General features: G+C 39.0%; 2 protein-coding genes across 2 annotated transcripts in view; both read left to right on the forward strand.

Moving 5' to 3' along the window:
• The window catches only part of LOC109467180, a 12335-nt gene extending 7974 nt beyond the window's left edge, over nt 1–4361 (forward strand). Inside the window, exons 8-13 of the mRNA XM_019765123.1 lie at nt 148–358; nt 1179–1307; nt 1855–2041; nt 2519–2643; nt 3339–3389; nt 4107–4361. Coding sequence (XP_019620682.1) covers nt 148–358; nt 1179–1307; nt 1855–2041; nt 2519–2643; nt 3339–3389; nt 4107–4315 — 912 coding nt within the window. The 3' untranslated portion in view covers nt 4316–4361. The remainder of the gene's footprint in view (nt 1–147; nt 359–1178; nt 1308–1854; nt 2042–2518; nt 2644–3338; nt 3390–4106) is intronic.
• A 9859-nt stretch (nt 4362–14220) lies between these two features.
• LOC109467181 lies at nt 14221–21503 on the forward strand. The gene is made up of 8 exons (XM_019765124.1): nt 14221–14422; nt 15285–15310; nt 16203–16250; nt 16792–16909; nt 17503–17642; nt 18124–18340; nt 19074–19196; nt 19868–21503. The coding sequence occupies exons 1-8, from the start codon at nt 14338–14340 to the stop codon at nt 20002–20004; spliced, it is 894 nt and encodes a 297-aa protein (XP_019620683.1). The 5' UTR covers nt 14221–14337; the 3' UTR covers nt 20005–21503.
• Nucleotides 21504–21908: the final 405 nt, after the last annotated feature.

Genomic DNA, 21908 nt, shown 5'->3' on the forward strand with positions numbered 1-21908 from the left:
GACCCCCCCGGTCCCCCCATGTCAAAAAAAGCCCGGTCTAGGTAGGGTTAAAGCAAAAGACTCATCATAATTACATACAAATATTTAAAAAATACACTCGTACACTTTGCCAATTATTTGATACAATATTTTGTATTCTGTCATTAGAATGCGTCCTATGAGCGTCCAGATGACAGCACGATCAGCCCACAGTGGTTTGTGGACAAGCCGAAGAAAAAGTTCCTGAGGCACATCCTGCTGGAAATCAACGTCGAAAACTTCATCACCGAAAGTCCATCTCTGTACAAATGCACCATGGAGTTCAAGGCTCCAAATTTCGGGTTTAAAGCCAGCATGGGGTTTGGCATTGAAGCTTTAGGTTGGTATAGGCCGTACCTGAAAAGGCTGAATTTGTTAATACCTATTTATACCTGCCTGGTGCTACATTCTATACTATCATTTACGTGTCAAAGAAAAAAAAACGTTAAAATACAAATTAGCACGTCTATTTGTTTGAGAAAAATGTTATCATATCCTCCAAGTAAACGTACAGGTAGCCCCTAAGTCCTTTTAAGGCGGTTGTTGCAGTGGTTTGTTAGTCCACTGTGTGCTTGGCTCGGTTTGGGAAGACAGAGCCTACCGCGCTCCCTCCACCAAATTTGACCTCCCCAACCGAAGACAGGTACCCATTTTACTGCTGGTGACGTGGAGTGAGGGATGCCTGATAAAGTATCTTTCCCCAAGGACATGACGTCCAGTCTGAAATGACAGAAATCCATGTCGGGTCTGCTAGCCTTACCACTCGGCTATTCTACACCTTTTTTTAATACCTTAAATTCAATGTATATTAGGGTTCTATTTATTATGCTTACCGAGGGAAAACATATTGTTTTTGCTCAGTTTTTTACTCTTCTTCTCCAAACAGTGACCTCTGACCTGACCAATGACATGATTTGTTGACGTCTGTCACCATGGTGACCGGTGTTGGGTTACATAATGTTGCAATTTCATGGTCTGCTCTGCCACCATATACAGGTACATGTATGTGAATGTGTTTGAGTAAGAATTTACAGAGCAGACCATGTCCGAAGATAAACATTATGCAGTTGCTTTTCAAATATCTTCTCTAGTTCTTTTTTAAATAGTTTGCGCAATAATACTACAATCATGTTGTCTAATGTTAAACTGATATGTTGAAGGGTGCCCTGCTGGGTTCTTCGGAGGAAACTGCAGTGAGATCTGTGTGTGCCAAAATGGCGGCAGCTGTCATCCATTTAATGGCGCCTGTAAGTGCCCGGATGGATGGAAGGGCAGGGCCTGTGATATCAGTAAGTGTAAACACTTATGATTATGATTTGTGATTTTTTTTAAGATTTCAAGATTCTTGGAAGTGAAAGGTCCTGATGTAAATGTTTCATTTAATCTATAATAATTTCTTCACCAACATTTAGTGCCAATAAGTAGGGGCGTAGCAGGCATGTTAAAATCTTAATTTCCCTAATGCGACGCAGTTCAAAAGTACAAGACGTTTATAATCTTTTGCAAATTCAATTATGTGGTTCTGTAAGCTGTCCGTAGTTATTTTAGAGGTCAAATGACCTCTAGATGTTCAAAAACGCTTTAGTCAAGATTTACTTAAGGACAGATAGCTGCGTCAGCCCTAATGCCGTTACTTCTATTCTCTACTTTAAAAGGCTTCATATGAGGGATAGCATATAGATTCAAAGCTTTTTAAGACATATTCAAATCATTCTTATTAGGCAAATTAACCAACCAGAGCCTGTTTTTATTGTTTACCTACCACTTTCTGGCATTTAAATCAAGGCGATCGCTTGTATCTAGGATTCCTACTTATGACGTCATTTCCTGTTACAGAGGATCCAAAGGTTGCCATGTCTCCGACCTACCAGAACGTCACTTCCGGCCAGACAGCACGGCTCAGCTGTGTGGCTCTGAATGTCCATTCCTCCAGCACCTTCGCCTGGGCTCTGAACGGGAAACAGCTGAGTGTAGAAGGTAACAACATGGTCACATTACAAGGATTCAACACACAATTCAACAGGTAAGGCGATAGTGAATGAGCTACATTTGGTATATTTACGTTAACCGTAGGAATTCGGAAAACTTGAAATATTGTTTTTGCTCTGTTTCTTCCTCTTATTCTTCTCCAAACAGTGATCTATGACCTGACCAATGAGATGGCTTGTTGACGTCTGTCACCATGGTGACTGGTGTTGGGTTACATAATGTTGCAATTTCATAGTCTGCTCTGCTCCTGTCACCATATACTAGTAGTACATGTATGTGAATGTGTTTGAGTAAGAATTAACAGAGCAGACCATGTCAGAAGGTAAACATAATGCATTTGCTTTGCAAATGTTACTTCTCTAGTTCTAAATTATTTTTCGACTCCTCTTTTGCCCATGTTTACAATAATTCGTGTCAGTTACATAAAATGATAGAAGGAAGGGCCGGGAAAAACAATTTTGTATGTTTCCTAAACCTTTCGTTTTTTAATCTTATTTTCTTTTGTATTCAGGACATTTGTGAACGTCACCATTACCGTGGTGATCACCAATCTCGATATGTCTGGTGAGTACGCATGCGCGTACAAAGCCACGGATGGAAGGGTCTACCGACAGTTTGCAAAGGTTGCCCTGGAAGGTAAATAAACAGCATTTCTCATTTTTAGTAAGAATATCAAATGGCAATAACGTTTATCACATAAAGCCATTGCAAGTAATTTTTATGGATGACATCGACGCGCGCATTAGTTTTTGGCCTGATTTTGAAAAAAAAAATATTTCCCTCTAAGTTCTGACAGTGGTTCACATGATGCCAAAAATGGGCAAAGATGTCTGTTGTCATAACGGAACGTGAATGGCAGATAAATATGAAAAGAGGACACAAGACAGGCTCTAGATCTGATTTATTGTCTTGTCTTTTACTTTGATGGATTGCTGTATTTCATTCCTTTTATATGTGATGATTCCACTGAATAAATACCATTTGTACGCAAACGTTTATTTTTCACATTTGGCAGTAAACGTAGCACAACATAGGTATCATTTCTTGTTTAACAACAAGGTATATGATGTTAAAATTTGAAAATATAAGAATCTTGTTTCTTTTGGCCCGCCTGTTTTTTCCGTATCGCATTACATTTGGAGTCTGCGGAGGATTCCATCCATAACATTTACATCCTGTGTCCTAACCATATCCAATAACATAGCTAAACGCAGTAAAGTGAGCGGTATCTATAGTTTGATAAGAGAACTATGCTATACTTCATCTACATGTGTATCAAATTTGGGTTAACTATTTCATTTAAAATTCTCAACAATACAATATCCTTGCAGGAAACTTCAGTCCTCAGTGTGGCAGTTGCTTACCCCTGAAGTCAGTGAGTGGTGAGTTAATTGAATATTAATTTTTTTCGCATTCGTCATGAAACAACGGTAGCTACGTAGGCGACCAAGAAAACTTTCATTCAATGCATTGTCTACTTTTACAACATGGTATCAACATGTGATTTTTGGTCACAGTTGCCGGATTATTGATGTTTCTTGTTTAGTGTACCGCAATTAAACAAGGCGCATTTTCCTGTTATTTTTCCGTCTTAATTTTTAAGAGGAATTGTTTCCATGCGTTCTCTAGTACTTAGGATGTTGGCTATGCCTAATGGCAATGTTTTCTACACATGTTAGAAAACCTTTATTTCGAATTAACCAAAATTTCAAACTAACATTTCTGATTATTATGAAGCAAGTTTAAACTGTAATATCCAACACAATAAATTGGACTCACCCAAATTTTCGACTGTACAACTCCAGTCTTTGTCAAGGAGTGAACAATCCACCGCTTCCGTGACGTCACGCAGGTAACACACGTAACTCCGTGAGCAGTGGATCATAGGTTGCAGAAAGTCTGTGGCACCTCCCGTCTCTGTTGAGGGATGGTTGTAATGCCCTGATGTAGATGACCTCTTTAATCCCTCGTGGTGCAAAGATGTCCTGTTCTGAGTCCAAGATTCTTACTTTGTCCAGTGAGACTGAATGTTCAGGCGATTTTTTATTATTTCTGTTTGAGATAAATATTTGGATGTTTGTTGTTGTTGTTTTTTCTAGGGGAGTCTGTCGCCCTGTACGTCGTCAGCGGCCTTGCCGTACTGTTTCTCCTGGTGCTGATCACCCAGAGCTACCTGAAGCACAAGCTGGTAGAGAAGGAGAAAGCCATCACCATGGTTACCAAAAATGACCCGGATGTAAAGAAACCCATTGCTGAGTTCCCGGATATGGTCCGCAGGGCAACCGTTGAAAACGAATACACCGTGTGAGGGGTTCATTTAAAGGCATCCAATGCGATTTCAGGGCAGCAAAACTGGAAATATTCTGAACGAGGCAATCTTTGCGATATTGACAAGTACTGCTTTCCATTAGGCACAATTACATCAGTATTTCATACTTTGGGCTTTTAAAACTGTGTGGTACCCTGAAAATCATCCCTGGGTCCGTCCAGTAACCACTTTCTGCTAGAATTTTGGGATAGTCTGGTTTCAACTCAATAACGTGTAGATTGATAGCTTTGAAAAATGGGGTTTCCAGGCCCTAAAAACTGCACTGGATGTATTGTTTAAAGGGGAAACTATAAGAAAGGATGATCATCTTATCAATAAGAACAAAGTCTCTATTTGCTTTGTTTAAGGTTAATGACCGTTTATGTGTTTATCCTAAACGTTTTTATTGCAATTAAACCTACATGTAAAAAGAAAACTACAACAGCTGAGTTAGTTCCAACTTGGAAATACGTTAAAAATTGATATCTTAGGCAGAGTGTTATTATCATACATATCTTTATAGCTTTCCTAATGTATAGACACGCACGGTGGCCAGAGTAAAAGGGATATCTAATGGGTTATGATTACATAAGACTTACTAAATAAGTTTTATTACTGGAGTTTGTCATATTAGAAAAGTTTTATGTAATCTTTTTTTCTGGAATATGATAAAGGTAGATTTAGATTATCTAGTCAAGAATGTTTTTTTGCTAAATGTGATTAAATAATTGTGCTGAATATGGATAGACATCACTATTGCGCTTGAACGTGTTATATAATTGTTAGTCTAATGTCTAGAAAGTAAAGTAACCCAGTATCATCTTTAGAAACACTTTTTTTGTTACAATTTGTATTTGATTACCAAATAGGCGTAAGGAATAAGCGTATTTCTAAGCAACATTTAGTGCATCTTGTTAGTAGCACACCTTGTTAACTAGGCGAAACAAAATTACATATAACGCTCTTATCAACAATGTTAACAATCTATCTACGCAGATTTGTCACGGCGGTCAATTTCTAGGGTAAAGTTTCCAATTCTAAGGAAGGGTATCAGGTTACCGGGGTTCCACGCGCGGCTTCCGCGGAGCCAGTCTCAACGGGGAATCTTTTTTAAACAATAATAAACAGTTTTACGGGGACTCTCTTGTCCAAATGTGATAAAATCCGCACTGCATATACCTCAAATGTTGTCATTTTTATTACATTGCTTAAATGTATTTAAAGTCACTCTCAACGCGTCGAATGCTTATTCTAGAACAATCGACGTCAATAACCAAACAACTGATTTAAACAGACCCCAAATCTCCCAGAAAATCCCTCATTTTTACATTTTACAGAACAGTATAACAAAATTAAAATTTGAGTCGGACAGTTTTCTTTATTTCGAAGTTAAAGTGTTGCTAAGGTCGAAAAATTTGCCAAAAAATGCGCTTTTTCAACTTCCAAGACCGATAATTCCAGAATACCGCTATCTTTTAAAATTCCGTCCGACACAGATCTAGATTATTGTGTTGTCTACAATATAAAATGTTTCTGAGGTAAATTAAATGTGTTTTTGTTGCGGTTTAAATACCATGTTTGCACACATGTAAGGCCGTGTGAGTAAGTGCAGGGGGTAACTTAGATTCCCGTAAACAACAATTACGATCCGTCGATGAAGGTTAGACATCCAGGTATTACGATATGCCAAAAACAGTTACTCAAGCAACTGGATATGATTTTGAAAACGTCAGACGTTTCAGCTAGTATCCACTAGCTTTCGTCAGTGACTGAGAGACCAGAGGGGAAAGCAGGTTTATATACACAACCTGTTGATTGATATGCAAATAAAGTGGACAATTTTTTGGAAGTCGAAAAAGGAACAAAAATCAGACAAGTCAAGACAAGATGACGTTTTCAAAATCATATCCAGTTGCTTGAGTAACTGTTTTTGGCATATCGTAATACCTGGATGTCTAACCTTCATCGACGTATCTTGGATCATTACGGTAAGTTTTGCCTGAGCTCTGTGAGGGATCTGGATAAGACCAGCAGGAAGATTGCAGATTTCCGGAATCATCTACGCTTCTGTCTACGCTGCCTCAAGGTAAGTATCACACCCACCAGCCTACGCCTAAAAACTTCCATCAGAGGCTTCAACGCCAACAAGATCATCTTCAACGCGGAAAGAAAGTTACTAAACGAAAGGGTAAGACAGATCAACTACAAATTAGACGGTCTAAACGCGAGGAAATCTAACCTTGAAAAACTACTGAGGGAGAAACTATCAGACGAGATTTTTGCCGAAACTAAAGAGTTCATAACACGCGGACAACTTGATCAGCACGAGAAGGGAAAAGACAGACAGAAGACCAAATTTGATCGTTTACAGCAAAAGAAGACTATTAGCGCAGCAGATAGTGACCCAAATTGGAGATCAAACAGTTCCGAACCCAAAACCACTACACAGGCCAAAACCGACGAGAGGTGGGTAAAAAACCTAAGTAGCCATACTCTCACAGAACCAGAGAAATCACTGCTTTCTAAAGGTCTAAATTTTGCAGTAGCACCCAACAAGATTCCCAGCATTGACATTGTGACAGAAACCGAGTCAGCAATTCGTCGGGCACGTTTACCACAGAGACAAGCTGAAGCCTTGCGCACCAAAGTAGCTACCACCCTGAAAGTCTCCAAACCCCCTGCTAGTAACATCACACGGGAAGAACGTACCGCTCTCAAAGATTTGGCTACCAATCAAGACATATTGATTCTTCCTGCAGACAAGGGCAGATGCACAGTAGTCTTAGACAGGGAGCAGTACGACAGGAAGGTACAGGACCTATTGGGAGACAAAGACACCTACATGCCCTTGAAAAAGGACCCCACTAACAAGTTTAAAGGGAAAATCAGTTCAGCTCTCAAGAAATTGCAAACTGAAGGAGTTCTGGATCGCCCCACCTACCTAAAACTCAATCCCACAACGGAACAACCCCCTGCTTTCTACGGCCTTCCCAAAATCCACAAACAAAGTGTCCCTCTACGACCCATAGTCTCCAGTATAGGCTCTGTCACCTATGAGTTAGCAGGTTTTCTAGCCAAGATTTTAGGACCACTAGTGGGGAAATCTCAGCACCATGTACAGAATAGTGCCGACTTTGTCAACAAAATCAAAGACATTCATGTAGAGGATGATGAAACCATCACTTCGTATGACGTGTGCTCACTTTTCACCTCCATACCACCCAAGGAAGCAGTGTCAGTAGTCAAGGAAGCCTTGGAAGCCGATGATACACTTGCAGATAGAACCAACCTATCCGTTGACCTACGTTTGTGAGCTACTAGAACTCTGCTTAGGATGCACATACTTTACCTACAAAGGACAGTTCTACCAACAAATGCACGGCTGTGCTATGGGATCACCAGTCTCACCAATTGTTGTAAACCTGTACATGGAGAAGTTTGAAAACAAAGCCCTCAGCACTTTCAATGACACTCCCCCGGCCAACTGGTTTCGATATGTAGATGACACTTGGTGCAGATTGAAAAAGAGGGTAGCTGCTGACTTCTTTGACCACATCAACCAGATAGATGACAACATCAAGTTCACACAGGAGCCAAGCCATGACAACATGCTCCCTTTCCTAGACACCAAAACTATCGTAGAGGAAGATGGTAACCTTCGTTTCGAAGTGTACAGGAAACCAACCCACACTGATCAGTACCTGGCTTTTGATTCCCACCACCCTTTGGAACACAAACTAGCAGTGATCAAAACTCTCTTCCATCGTGCAGACAACATTGTCACTTCAGACCAAGCCAAAACGGACGAACAAAGACACCTCCGAGGTGCCCTGGCTAAATGTGGCTACCAAAACTGGACTTTCAACAAAGCGCTCAAACCTTCAGATCAGTCTAAGAAAACCCAGAAGTGCAAACCATTGACCAACAAAAACAAGGCCAACATCACTATTCCGTATGTCCAAGGAGTATCTGAGAAACTCCGACGGATCTTCCAAAACTTCAACATAGCCACTAACTTCAAACCTTACTCAACCCTCAGACAAAGACTGGTACACCCTAAGGACCGACCTCACAAGGGTACCAAGGCGAATGTTATTTACAGACTCAAATGTGAGGAGCCCAATTGTAACAACACCTACATCGGAGAGACAAGTCGACCGCTTAAAGTAAGGTACAAAGAACATTGCCGACCTAGTGCCAACGGCTACTCCTCAGCTATTTTCCACCACCTACAACACAACCAGGGTCACTCTTTCAAACTCGAGTCCACGGATGTCTTAGACCGCGAAACACGCTGGTGGGAACGGGGTGTTAAAGAGGCAATATATGAAAGAATGTACAACCCCACCCTCAACAGGGAAGGGGGGCTACGGGTCGATCTTTCCGGCACTTGGGATTTGGCACCCCCAGCCCCGAGGACAGACAACACTTAAGCTCCTGTTCTGTATAACAGGAGCTTTCAGACTAATTTGCATCATTTTGTCTTGACTTGTCTGACTTTTGTTCCTTTTTCGACTTCCAAAAAATTGTCTTCACTTTATTTGCATATCAATCAACAGGTTGTGTATATAAACCTGCTTTCCCCTCTGGTCTCTCAGTCACTGACGAAAGCTAGTGGATACTAGCTGAAACGTCTGACGTTTTCAAAATCATATCCAGTTGCTTGAGTAACTGTTTTTGGCATAACAATTACGATCGTCAAGGTCACACACGATGACGGCAGTAGCTTCGTTACATGTTACATATTCATGTTACATATAAAACTTAGCATAGATATACTGTTCTGAAATCGGTTTATATCTGTGAAAAGGTGGATTTTTTACTGTTAGGCGGTATCCGTGTTAAAACGGGTTTGAAGCTGCGGGTTTACTGTACATGACCGCGGCTGACCCCGGATCGAACGAACGTTCGGTTCGATTGACGTCATATCGAACATGATTCCATTCGATAAAAGGTTGGAATATTTGGGCCCAAATTTGACCATCGTGTGTTGATATAATTTCAGTTTTTGTGGGTAAGCGCTAAACTTTGTTGCTTATAACATGTTACTTAACCTACGATGCTTCAATTATTTTCACGGCGGTCTGTCACTACGGCATTCTTTCCCATTGCTGGGGGCGTTCGATTAAGTATCGGGTTACAAGACGCAATTTTGGGCTAACCGTAAAACATTTGAAAATAAACAAACTAGTATCGAAGGGAAAATTTCGTTGAAATAAAATAAAATTATTGTCTTTACATACATTCAATGGTGATTTTTTGCGCTAAATGGATGATTTTTTCGTATTTCGTTAAAAAAGTCGATAATTTTCGGGATTTCGCAGCGTCATATTTTAGCCAATCACCGAGCAAACCTGGCTACACATATTACGCAAGAGCACTGATTTTTATATTTTTCGACGACTAGGAATAAGACGAAAAATCGTGCTTTTGGGATTTTTTAATTTCTGACTATAAGTATAGTTTTTGTTGACAAATTTGCTTTTTTCGCACTCAATTACCAATAATTCAAAATCAAACGCATTTTTCAAAAATCCCAAAAGCACGATTTTCGGGACAACCGTGACAGTCATTTTGAGCCGTAAATGGGTTATGTTTGACTCTCCACGCTTCCAGGTTTGAACGAGTTTTGCAGACATGTCATATCTCCCAAAAGTGTGCACCGTGTTATTCATAAAGGCGTAAAGAATCATTACAGTATTCAAGGTCACCCAAGGATACGACAGTAGTTTTGCTACATGTTACATGTCCACAAAAAAATGATAGCGGACATGTACTGTCCTGGAAACTGTTTGTATCTATAGAAAAATGTTGTTTTTTATCTGTTGCGAGTCACTAAGGCAGAAGGGCTTGTTTTGCCGCTTTATTGCAAATGACCGCAGGTGACCCCGAAATGGAACGCGGGTTCGATTCGAATTGCCCAGATCGAACACGATCGAACACTGTTCGGATTCTATGAAATGTGGGAACTTTACAGCCCAGATTTTACCACCGTGTTTACAATATTATTTCAAATTACAACAGAAATCTAAAGAAAAGGTGTGTTACGTATACTGTGTGAAACTGTTGTTTGATATCTTGTTACCTCCATGAAATGGAAGGTATTGTTTTTGGGGCGTCTGTGTGCGTGTGTGTGTGTGTGTGTGTGTGTATGTGTGTGTGTGTGTGTATGTGTGTTTGTGTTTCCGCTTTTTTGTACCTTCATAACTCCATAACGCATTTATGGATTGTGGTGATATTTGGTATACTGGTAGGTGTTAGGGGGGCGAAGGTCAAGGTCAAATATGGGCCTCCTGGTGGATGGCCTTGGTACTGCAGCAGCACTTCTGGTTTAATGAGGAGTCTGCCAGACAGGGTAACAGATGTCTGATTGTGTCGAGGCTGCCCCGGGCTTGCGACCTGGTTTGATTAATGAGAGGTTCTTCCTCAGGGAATAAGGCGACCTCTGTGCGCTATGATGTGGAAAATTTGAGTGTTAGGGTGGATGGACACCCAGTGTTGACGTAATTTTGGCACTGAGATCTAGTTACCTCCATGAAAATGGAGGTATTGTTTTTGGCGCGTCTATGTGTGTGTGTGTTTGAGTTTCCGCATATTTGTAGTCAGCATAACTCCATAACGCCTTTATGGATTGTGATGATATTTGGTATGCTGGTAGGTCTTAGGAAGCCAAAGGTCAAGGTCAAATATTGGCCTCCTGGTGGATGACCTTGGTACTGCAGCAGAACTTCCGGTTTTTGTATCTTTTGTCCTGAACATGTTATGGTCTTGATTTTTGGGTGACAGATAGATTGTCCTGCCAGGAATAATTGGTGTGGGTTTGGTCCCCCTAGCAGCTTGTTCTGAAACTGCAGGGGACTTTCGGGGGAAAATCTTTAAAAGCCAATAGGTCCAGACAGGAACAATGTATTTTCATCATTTTTGGTAGGTAGGTAGCTGAGAGAGATGTACATAACTTAATGCAAATTATGGAAATGAGGACTTTATTTGCATAATAAATGAGGAAATTCTCTAATTACAGTGTTTTACATTGTAGTACTTTAATACATGTAATGTATGTAATCTTTGGCAGATGAAACATCAACAGATACCAATAATGCAAATTATGACCTCATTTGCATAATTAATGTGAAAATTCAATGGGTAAACGATGGGAATTTCCTACTTGGTGTAAATTGTAAATTCATCAAAAGTTAACATCACGATACATTAATTATGTTAATGTAGAGGTCATTTGCATAATTAAAGAGGAAATTTACATTTACACGTCAAGCCCATATTTCATGGAGGTATGTGATATCAGATCTCTTGTTACATATGAAGCTATCTGTGTATAGAATGATGTCGACACTGCTGTTTATCGTACTAGTTTCATTATCAACAGGAAACATGATAAAGACTTAGTTTCACATGGTGACTCATAACCAGAGGCCAGGCTACATAGCTTGGTATTTAATTTTTTTCATAAAGTTCACTTTTCTTCATAAATGTATAGATTTACGAAGAGAAACTGTATTCGAGAGGCTTTTTTTAAAGACGAATTAGTAAGTTATGAATAAACGTAGCGATGATTTTTCTAAAATTTTGTTGATTTGTGATACATTAAAAATGCATTCAAAAACGGCACCTTCATTCTACCAAAAGACAAATAGAAAACACTCCTGTTCTTGTTTAATTTGAAGAATTGTCAATCTCACTTCATCTGCACAAATCAGAAACATATATGCGTTGCTCCTGTAGACGAATATAATGACAAATACCTGTAACACATACATGTTCTACCCATACCAGTTGTAACATGGAACAGACCTTTTTGTTGCAAACTTCCATTCAAATATGAAATGTGATGCCACAGTTGAAAACAACAGTTTGAACAAGATGGTTATCAGTATGAGAAACTTTCCTCACTTAACTCAAGTGAAAATGAGTATTGTCTTGTCCTGTATTTATCCTCTGCGTTGGTGGCGGCATAAAATACTAAAGTTGATATAACTTGAGTGTGCCGTCACCTTGTCTAGTCATGAAATGTTGGAATATAAAAAAAGGACGTTAACGTGTTTCATATCTTGCCCAGTGTATATCCCTTGTAGTTGATGTCTTACCCGATACCGATAGATTAAAAACACTTCCCTTTTTCAGTATGTGGTTAAAAAGACAACAATGACGTGTATCGTGTTTCCTGAATCCATATCACGTGGAAGTCTTCCCCTTTCTGTAGTTCCGGACGCAGTCTGACTGAGAACTCATATTTTTACATTTGTACATTTTAGTGGGGGTGTGAACAAATTAATACACGGGTACAGGATGAAAAAAAACAGCAACATATTGTAATGTTGTATAGATGTGTAAGAAAACATGACATTTGAACCTGTCTGTTTTACTACAGCATTCATGCGTTTACGTGTCTGAAGGATCCTTACCAATGGTTAATCTATCTGGGCGTTTTTTTTTTCAAATATTTTTCTTAACGGCTTGTACACACTTTGACGCTAGGACTGAGCGACACCGTTAAAACAAAAAAAATGACTATTTTATTTGACGACAGCAGACATGTACGTGATGTGGCCCCTGTCACGTATAATTAATGAAATAGCCCCAAGGAAATTGTAATAAAATCACGGAGGCCATATCTTTGTTACCCCACAAGAGTGAGATCCCTGTCAAACCGCACTTTTGGATATTTTTTGAGCAGAACGTCATTATATCATCATCATCATCATAGTTGTTTACTTCCGAGGGGATTTGAAGGGTAAGGAAGAGAAATAATAGTTTCATGGGATCTTTCAGACAATTCAATACGATATGTGCAAATCGAGAGGTCTAAGAGACGATTATAATCAGACAATTCGCCATGGCATAATTTCACAGGGGTTTCACCCCTCCTACTTGTTGATGTAATTGACACCACCTACCTATTTTCAGAGCGTGGCTCCCATAGACTAGAGTTACGTAGATCAGGTTACACCGGGAAGACTTCTCTCTTTTGTTTAGTTTGGTCTGACTAAGTTTTAATACGCACAGGTGCAGAATAATGAATAGGCAGCGGCACCTGGTCAGGTTGCAATAAAAACGCCTTGACATTTTAAAACTTAAAACCCTTGTCCTGCGGAGCATAACAATTGTTGTTTTGCACATACAGTACCATCTATATAGCACCCTGTATAGGTACGATTTGGGGGGTATTTCTCGTGCAACGCATCACACCGCAGCGAAACGCAACCAATACGGAAGTAACTATACCACTGCAAGGAAAAAAAAGTGGGGTGTATGATCTAATTAAGACATGAAAATAGTGAAAAATAGTGTGCCAGGAATGCCAGCAGGACAAGCGTTCTATTTCACAACAGCATTTATCGTTTCCATATCAGCAAATCCACTGATTGTCTTTATAAAAAGTGTAAAAAATGTCTTACGAAATCTTTATGATTTTTTCAACGATCTTAAGCTGTTATCTTCAGAATCTGTTATGGCTGTTCCGATACGTTTGAACCATTAAGTTAACGATGGTTAATATATATACATTTTACACTAAATATATTAAAGAATATCAGTACAATTTTTATTTACAGATCACTTTTGTATATTGCAAAGGCTGTTAGGTAAGGAAATGTACTCTCCCAAGCAGAGGTTGATGGTGGAAGATCGTTTGCGTTTTATATATGGCCCTTTTTTGTCGCTACTACCACCTTGGGTGGGGAAATGGTTACAGACTGGCCAATTTGATACTGTCTTACCCCACCAAAAGATCTGCTTGGAGATTAAGGAACTGGGGTTATGATGTGGTTCACTGCTCTGTTACCGCTTCATTAGGTTTTAACAATGCTGCGGTGCATGTTCCCTGTGACATGTCTATACGTGCAAAATAAGGAACAACCAGTTCCTCTTTCACTTCCTTAAAACGCTGGGTTTTCCCCTGTGAGTCACCAACTAAAGCTTACTAACTGAATTTCCCTATTATCGGTTTAAACATTTTGCTGTTCGGACAGTAACACGGTCAGTGACTCTATTTTCGGACAGATTAGATGACCAAGGGGACAATGTGGGACAAGACACCTTTGTGTGTAATGTTGGTGGTTCTAGCGGTGGTTTTGTCAGTAGAAGGAACAGGTGAGTCTTTTCGTAAAGCTTCCCCTTTCCTAAAACGCTGTCTAACTACATGGCGCCTTAGGGTGTATATATAGTTTATCAGAAAATATATGTCCCTGGGCTTGTTCTACTAAAAGTTATTAATATAGCTTAGCCAAAATGTTTATGTTTTAGAAACGTTTTGAGAGTGTATATGAGTTTCTCATGAGTTTCTCTCTCCCTCTCCCTCTCCCTCTCTCTTTCTCTCACACACTCACACACACACACACACACACACACACACACACACACACACACACACACCTCTTTCTCTGTCTCTCTCTCTCCCTCTCTCTGTAGTTTAGCACTATAACTTAAAAAATCTATGGATGTCTTGTTATGAAACATTGTACACTCCAGATTTTCAATCCCCTGGCGGCCTGTTATAGTACTTCAATTTTTTATATCTCATGCTATTGATATGCTACGGTCAAGGATTATGCAAGGTAAATAGTTCTTCGTTGTAAAAGAATTGGTTTTAGCGCGGACTGGCCTAGCGGCTCTTTCTAGGACTACAGGGAGACTATGGTAATGTCATGTGTGTAAATTTCCTATACATAAGACAGCTTACGGATAGTAGCTAAATAAATATAGATTGATACAGGAATAGATGTTAGGTAAACAGGTAGAGAAATATAAAAATATAATATGTATACAAAGTTAATTCATAATGTTTTGAATAATTTGATTTATAATGTTTTGAATAAAAATCACTATAATACTTTTTTTTCAGAACATTTTTGCCACAACACATGATGTTGATTTCATAATGTTAAATCAAGAAAGTGTAGGAAGTGTGCTTCTCTGTAACCTTACTCTGTCGGTTTTCTGATTTCATCCATAGGTATAGGAGGAAGTATGGCAAAAGAGGTACTTTTAGTTTTTTTTTTTAAATTTAATTATCTAATTACCTTTAGTTATTTTATATTTGCTGATTATAATGTATTGTCAACGATGATGACGGTTGTGAATCAGTTTCTTCTTAAATTTTGTACATTACATGCATGGTATCATCATCATCATCATAGCTTGTCGCCAATCCACTTCAGCCAGTGCATGGTATAGAAGAGTAAAATGCAATCTGGAATATGTTTTCAAGAAATATACACAGGACTACTGACATCACTTCCCTGTTTTGTAGTCAGGGATTTTACAGAAATAACAGTATGGGAGTCATTGATAGGAACAGGTGTCGATATTATATGAATAAGTTGGCTTTAGATTTTATTCCGAAACAGAATGTATACAATCATGTACTACTCAGTTCATGCTAGCGTTATAAACCTTCATTTGAATCTGCACAAAACCAAAAGACAGTTTCTGAAGCAAGGAATGTTTAGATGACTATTATTTTGAATTCAACATTATCTAAAGTTCCTATAATTCTAGAACCGATTTACAACGAAATTGTTTATTTTCCTTTTCAATAGCTGAATTTTGACCCCATGCAGATCCTTTTTTATAGGATCTGGGAAATAGCTAACATTTTTGAGAAAAGCGAAACGTACAAGAAAGTATCTTATACTAAGAGTGTTTCCAGGGGATCAATGCCAAGTTAACGGGCTCAACATACAGTTGTCGAGGTTATGGCCAAATTTTAGATTCAAAGTCTAACTGCCGATACAATTGTTTTGATTTTGATTATATATAGAGGAGGATAAAACCTGCATTTGTGGCCTTCACACATTTCTTAACATTGATGCATTTTCTAATCTTATCTTTTAGAACATCAACTTCTCACTTTTTTTTTCTTAAAATATAGTTTGATTCAAGATGCAACATGCCGAACAACAGGACACAGAACGACAACGTAAGTTTTAAGCTGTACGTGTTTGATGACCAAAACGGGATATATAACAACCGTGCATTGTAATTGGCAAATAGAAACCATAATATCCTGGTGCCAAGTGGTTGTAGTGCGTTGAACGTCGGAACAACAATGCACAAGATACACAGTTCTATCAAATGATACTAAAATATATTCACCATAGTTTGATTAAAATGTAATTATATATTATAGAAAGTAAGAATAGTAAAGTCTCTTTCCTCTTGAATAAAAGGAAGTTGATATTATAAAATAGTATTCTTTACACTATCTGAAAATGTATAACTACGTAGGAAAATAATAATGATTTTTATAATGTCAAAAGCTATATCAACTCTGTAGTTCAACGCATTGTATCTATAAAATATTTATATTTAATATTATAGTTGTCTTTACAGCAATCTTTATATCAATTCTTTTACAAAACCTCCCTATGCCACTGTATCTTCGATGTGTACTCTTAGCACACGTTGGTTAGATTATGTTATACAAGATTTTTTTTTAAATTTTCTTCTTCCTTGTGCAGCAATGGCCGTTCGTCATGTTTTTCCAGAGTCCTTTCATCGAACCACAAGGAAAACACATAACGGGCAGGCCAGGCGGCAACACCCTCAAGTATTCAAAAGTTGTGTTGCACGAAAATTGTGGGTATTTTATAGATATCTCAAGGGTATTAACTTTAAAAGATGATGTTATATATGTTTCAACATACAGATTTATATTGCACCTCACATATCACAAGGAGTCTTTAATCTGTTCCAACTTGTTATAGTTGTATACATATCGCTGCTTTGTTTATGAACGATTTTAGATTTATTTTCTCATACTATATCATATATTGTATTGCTTTCAAGTGTATATTTAACTGGTAATCGTAATGATTTCATGGCTACTATAATTTTGTTTTCCTTTTTATTGCAGGATTTCATATTACATTCTTATTTTTTGTTCCTTTTCTTGTCTTACGTCAATACTTGTAATTGTGGATCAGCTGTTACCAGCTTATTATTTCATTTTATTTGTTATACAGCCAGTACTGCCCAACTAAGGCTAAAGGGCAACTAGCCGAAGAAAGGGCTAGCCATCATAACAAGATACACCAGTAAACAATTAGGAACAGTTAACAATGAATTTTTTTTTGCCGATAAGTACATTTTGTAATACAAAGAGTCATTTTTCACTGGTCTAGATATTGAACAGTAAATAGATTTTTAGCTGTTTGGTTTTCTTTACCCAGGTGGAGCGACTATCTACATCATGGCGGTATCAGCCTACATAAACACGCTGTGGCCAGCGGGTATCACACCGACGTTTGACTGGAGCTGCACGGTGCAGAGGACTACCAACACGACATTTCCAACTGTTAACGTCATATTTGTAAGACATATTATATATAAACAATATCTTGGGGGGGGGGGTACAATGTGCGTTTGGTGACAGAAAAACTAGGTACATAGAACAACAACAACAACAACAAAAACTATGAGAGGAAATATTGATTTTGGTAAAAATACTGACTGGGTGGTTAGAGTTTGTATGTATCAGATTTTACTGATACGTTACATGTATATCTTATACCTCCGCCAGAAGGTTGTTTCGGTAGTGTTTGTATGTATGTATGCATGTATGCATGTATGTATGTGTTTGTGTGTGTGTGTTTGTCTCTATCCATGTGTGTATGTATGTGTGTGTTTGTGTGTGTGTGTATCCATGTGTGTGTGGGGGGGGGTATGTATGTGGTTTAGCACGATAACTTAAGAAACTGTGATTGTATTGTCAGGAAACATGGTACACTGTAGGTATGTAGGTAAGGCAGTGCTTGTATAAAACTGTCACGTTGCTCTTTCTATCACTACAGAACAGTACAATAGCAGACATGAAGACTTACCCCGACATCAAGAAGGAGTGGTACACGGAAGGTAAGGGAACGGACCGCCGCATCCTCATCATTATCAACGTGGCGAACCTCGACACGAGCCACGGCGTGATTCTGGACTGGGTCTGTCAGGCTGAAGTGAAGGGTGGTCCCGCCGCGCTCAGCATTGAAAACGCTCACTTCATCTTTTACCCAATAGGTAACTTAAGACAACAAATGGATCATTCTGAATAAGGCAATCTGTATGATATTGACAGATAACGGGGTCGTGTGGCGCAGCTGTACATGTAGCGCGTTCGGCCCAGGGCCAAGAGGCCCCGGGTTCGATTCCCACCCATGTCACCGATATTGTGCCCTTGGGAAAGGCACTTTACGCGACTTTCCTCCCTTCACTCAGGTGTAAATGAGTACCTAGATTCGGTTAGGGACATCCCTCGGATAGGACGTTAAATGTAGGTCCTGTGTTTAGGAGAGCCACACCCCACGCACGTTAAAGAACTCACCACACTTATTGAAGAGAGTAGGGGTCCGTCCCGGTGTGAGTGGTTCAAAACCTTATAGTCCGGTCTTACGCAGCTTGTACATGTACGCACATGTACAAAACTGTTGTGTTACGCCTAAATGCGGTTTACCGGTTATGCGAAACAAACAAACAAAATTTTCCTCATTAGCACCTTTGAATTAGTATTTCATTCGTTAGGCATTTAAAACTGCAGAAACAAAGCTCGAGATGAGTCCTTTGTTTTCCTGGGTGGTATCCTAAAACTCAATCCAGGTCCGTTCAGTAACATTGGGACAGTGTTTTACGCAGAAGGACTTTGAGCTGATATGCCTGATGTTTAAAAACCATTCAGGTGTATAGTAATTGAGTGCTGTTTGAGCCATTTAGTCTCTTGTACTGATGGATATCGTTTTTTTAATTGTTTTTTTAGGATGCCCCAAAGGCAAATATGGCGGGGAGTGTGAGCACGACTGTAAATGTCCTCCCATCGCCGCCTGTCATACATTCACCGGGGCCTGCAAATGTCCGCCTGGCTGGAAGGGCGACTGCGAAAGTAAGCTTTTTTTTGTTTAAAGTTAAAACTTTTGGTCAAACACAAAAATTCTTTCACCTAGAGCTTTCGACCAGTCACTCTGGTCTTCCTCAGTAGACTGACCCAGTGAAGCTTGTCACGTGGCTTCTTTGTTAAGTTTTTTTTCACCTTGAAAATTAATCTGTGTTCGTAGAAGCCTTTATCAAATAGATTTAGACTGTAATTTTCATCACGAGAAATTGGTATTTTATTAAACATAAAGTATGCTACACATCATATGTTGATTAGGCCACACCAATTTAATTTGTTGTTTGTCGGATTCGCCCTGTTAATTTTTTTCTGATTTGCCCCGAAAATTGTTCTAAACCAACCGCAAAATGCTAAATGAAAGACATGTTTTGGTCATGTTTTGACGAAAGTCCTTTTCTTCCTGGTTGGTAAAGTTTTAAATGAAACAATGCAATTTTGTTTTATTAAAAGTTCAAAATCTATTGTTTTAATCATAAATCAGCCCGGTATGTTCACTTCATGGCTCATATTGTATCATTTCCCGCTTTAATGGGGTGCCTTTGCCTGTTTTGTTTATTTCGCCCTGTCGCTTCATTTTTTTTTCTGAAAAAAAAAATCCGAGAAACAACAAATTAAATTGTTGTGGCCTTAATATTGAATACACTTTCCCTGAACCTACACAGTTAAACCGTCGGGTGGATCTAAAGCGGCGACCGTAGTCCTCAGTGTTCTACTGGTGCTGATGGTGGTGGCCGGCCTGGCATGGTGCTGGCGAAGGAACACTAGAATGGCGAGGTACCGGACATTGGAAGACCTGTAAAAAGGCCACAAAGGAACCCGAAATTTTACTGTTGTCAGGCCTTGAAATTAAATTTTCTTCCTTTTGCCCCCCCTCCCTAAAATTCTATTGTCCCGATGTGAGGATGAACAGTCCCAACCTGCTTTGCGGGACGTATTAAATTATATATATTAAATTGAATTATTTTGCTCATGTTCACTCCAAGGCGCACTATAATTGGCAGAATAGACAGGAAATTCAGGAGGATTTTCCGGATCCAAAAGTGTGTCTTATAATCAAAAGAAAGGCTTACATTCTGATGTTGATTATTTTCTTTGACCCAAAACTTTCCTAAAGTTTCTTTTCTGTAGTACCAGCCTACATTTTAGTGTCCATTGGACCACCTTAAATTTCGAGCCCTGGTTATTTTATTCACCGACTTCAGTTTTACATGATAAAGGAAGCTATGTAAAATGTTTGGTGTACTAGACATGTTCGGAAAGATACAAACTTTATATGCTGTTAAATTAGTGTTCTAGTTGCGTCTAGTGTCAGAAACGCTGTAGGAAAGAGATAGAACATGTTAACATGTAGGTTTAATGGCGTTAATCTGTAGGTAAACATTTTTGTTGTCAATAATGCTGATAGCCTAGAAGTCGGGAGTAATATGTGACGATCGCTTAAAAGTTCTAACATAAGTGTGTATTAAAACGCAGCTTTTAACACATGAAGAATCAGCGGTGTACAGAAACGTTGTGTAGTCTATGTTTATCGGCAAGAGTATGGTATAGAACATATAATTGTTTGACTTGCAAATAATCTTTTGAACATGGCTTTTGTAACTGTGAAGTCAACTTCTATAGGTGGCCGAGTGGTCCTTATGTAGAGGTGACCACTACTACAGGTTTGACTGTATATCAATGACTAGGTGACCGTTATGTAGAGGTGACCACTACTACAGGTTTGACTGTATATCAATGACTAGGTGATCGTTATGTTGAGGTGGCCACTAGTACAGTTTTAACTATATCTCGATGACTAGGTGATCGTTATGTAGAGGTGGCCACTAGTACAGGTTTGACTGTATATCAATGACTAGGTGATCGTTATTTAGAGGTGGCCACTAGTACAGTTTTGTATATCGATGACCAGTTAAGTTGAGTTAAGTTCTTGAATAGATCTCAAAGGTTGGGCTTTCAAATTGAAACGATAGGTGGCATGATTTAAAACCCCTGATACTAGTACATGTAGTTCCGAACCAAACGGAAAGTGCAGAGGTAACGGAAACAGCTCCGCCTAGAGATCCAATGGTTCATTGCAGTGTTAGAACATCTGGGACGTAGGGCTAAAATGGCCATGGCTGTACCTGATACGAAGGGTATTTTATATCAACCATTTTCGCATGTGAATGCCGGATATAACAGTGTTACAGTCGGTAAATTGCCCAGAAAAGTCACTGACAACAGATATGTGACCCCATGACTCCGCTTTATTCAGTATGTACGGAACTCCGGATGTTTCCTTGTCTCATCACAAGACATAATACAGTACGTCTTGCCAATCTACATCTTACAACACAGTCAAGAGACAACAGTTTACTTATCAAGAACATTACTACATTTTATATAAAGTGTGTGCTTATCGTTAGTTTATACGAATGTGTGTTTTAGTGTATGTGTTACGTGGAGAAAAAGTTTACAGACAACGGTTTCTCAGATACCCACCCCATTAAAACGTGTACGTAGTACAAGCACTGCTGCAGATCGAAATACATCATTTGGCATAGAAATAATGTACTGTAAGGGTTATTGATACAATTCTGATAGTGATATGAATTGATAAGTTAACTCTGTCACATTGAGCTCTGTGTTCTGCGAATTGAGTCATTGTCACATTACCCATTTTTTCACCGCGATATTTCTTTGCTGCAAGTAATTATTATAAGA

This window comes from Branchiostoma belcheri, unplaced genomic scaffold (genome assembly GCF_001625305.1).
Source record: "Branchiostoma belcheri isolate BF01 breed outbred unplaced genomic scaffold, Haploidv18h27 scaffold177, whole genome shotgun sequence".
NCBI classification, from domain to species: domain Eukaryota; kingdom Metazoa; phylum Chordata; class Leptocardii; order Amphioxiformes; family Branchiostomatidae; genus Branchiostoma; species Branchiostoma belcheri.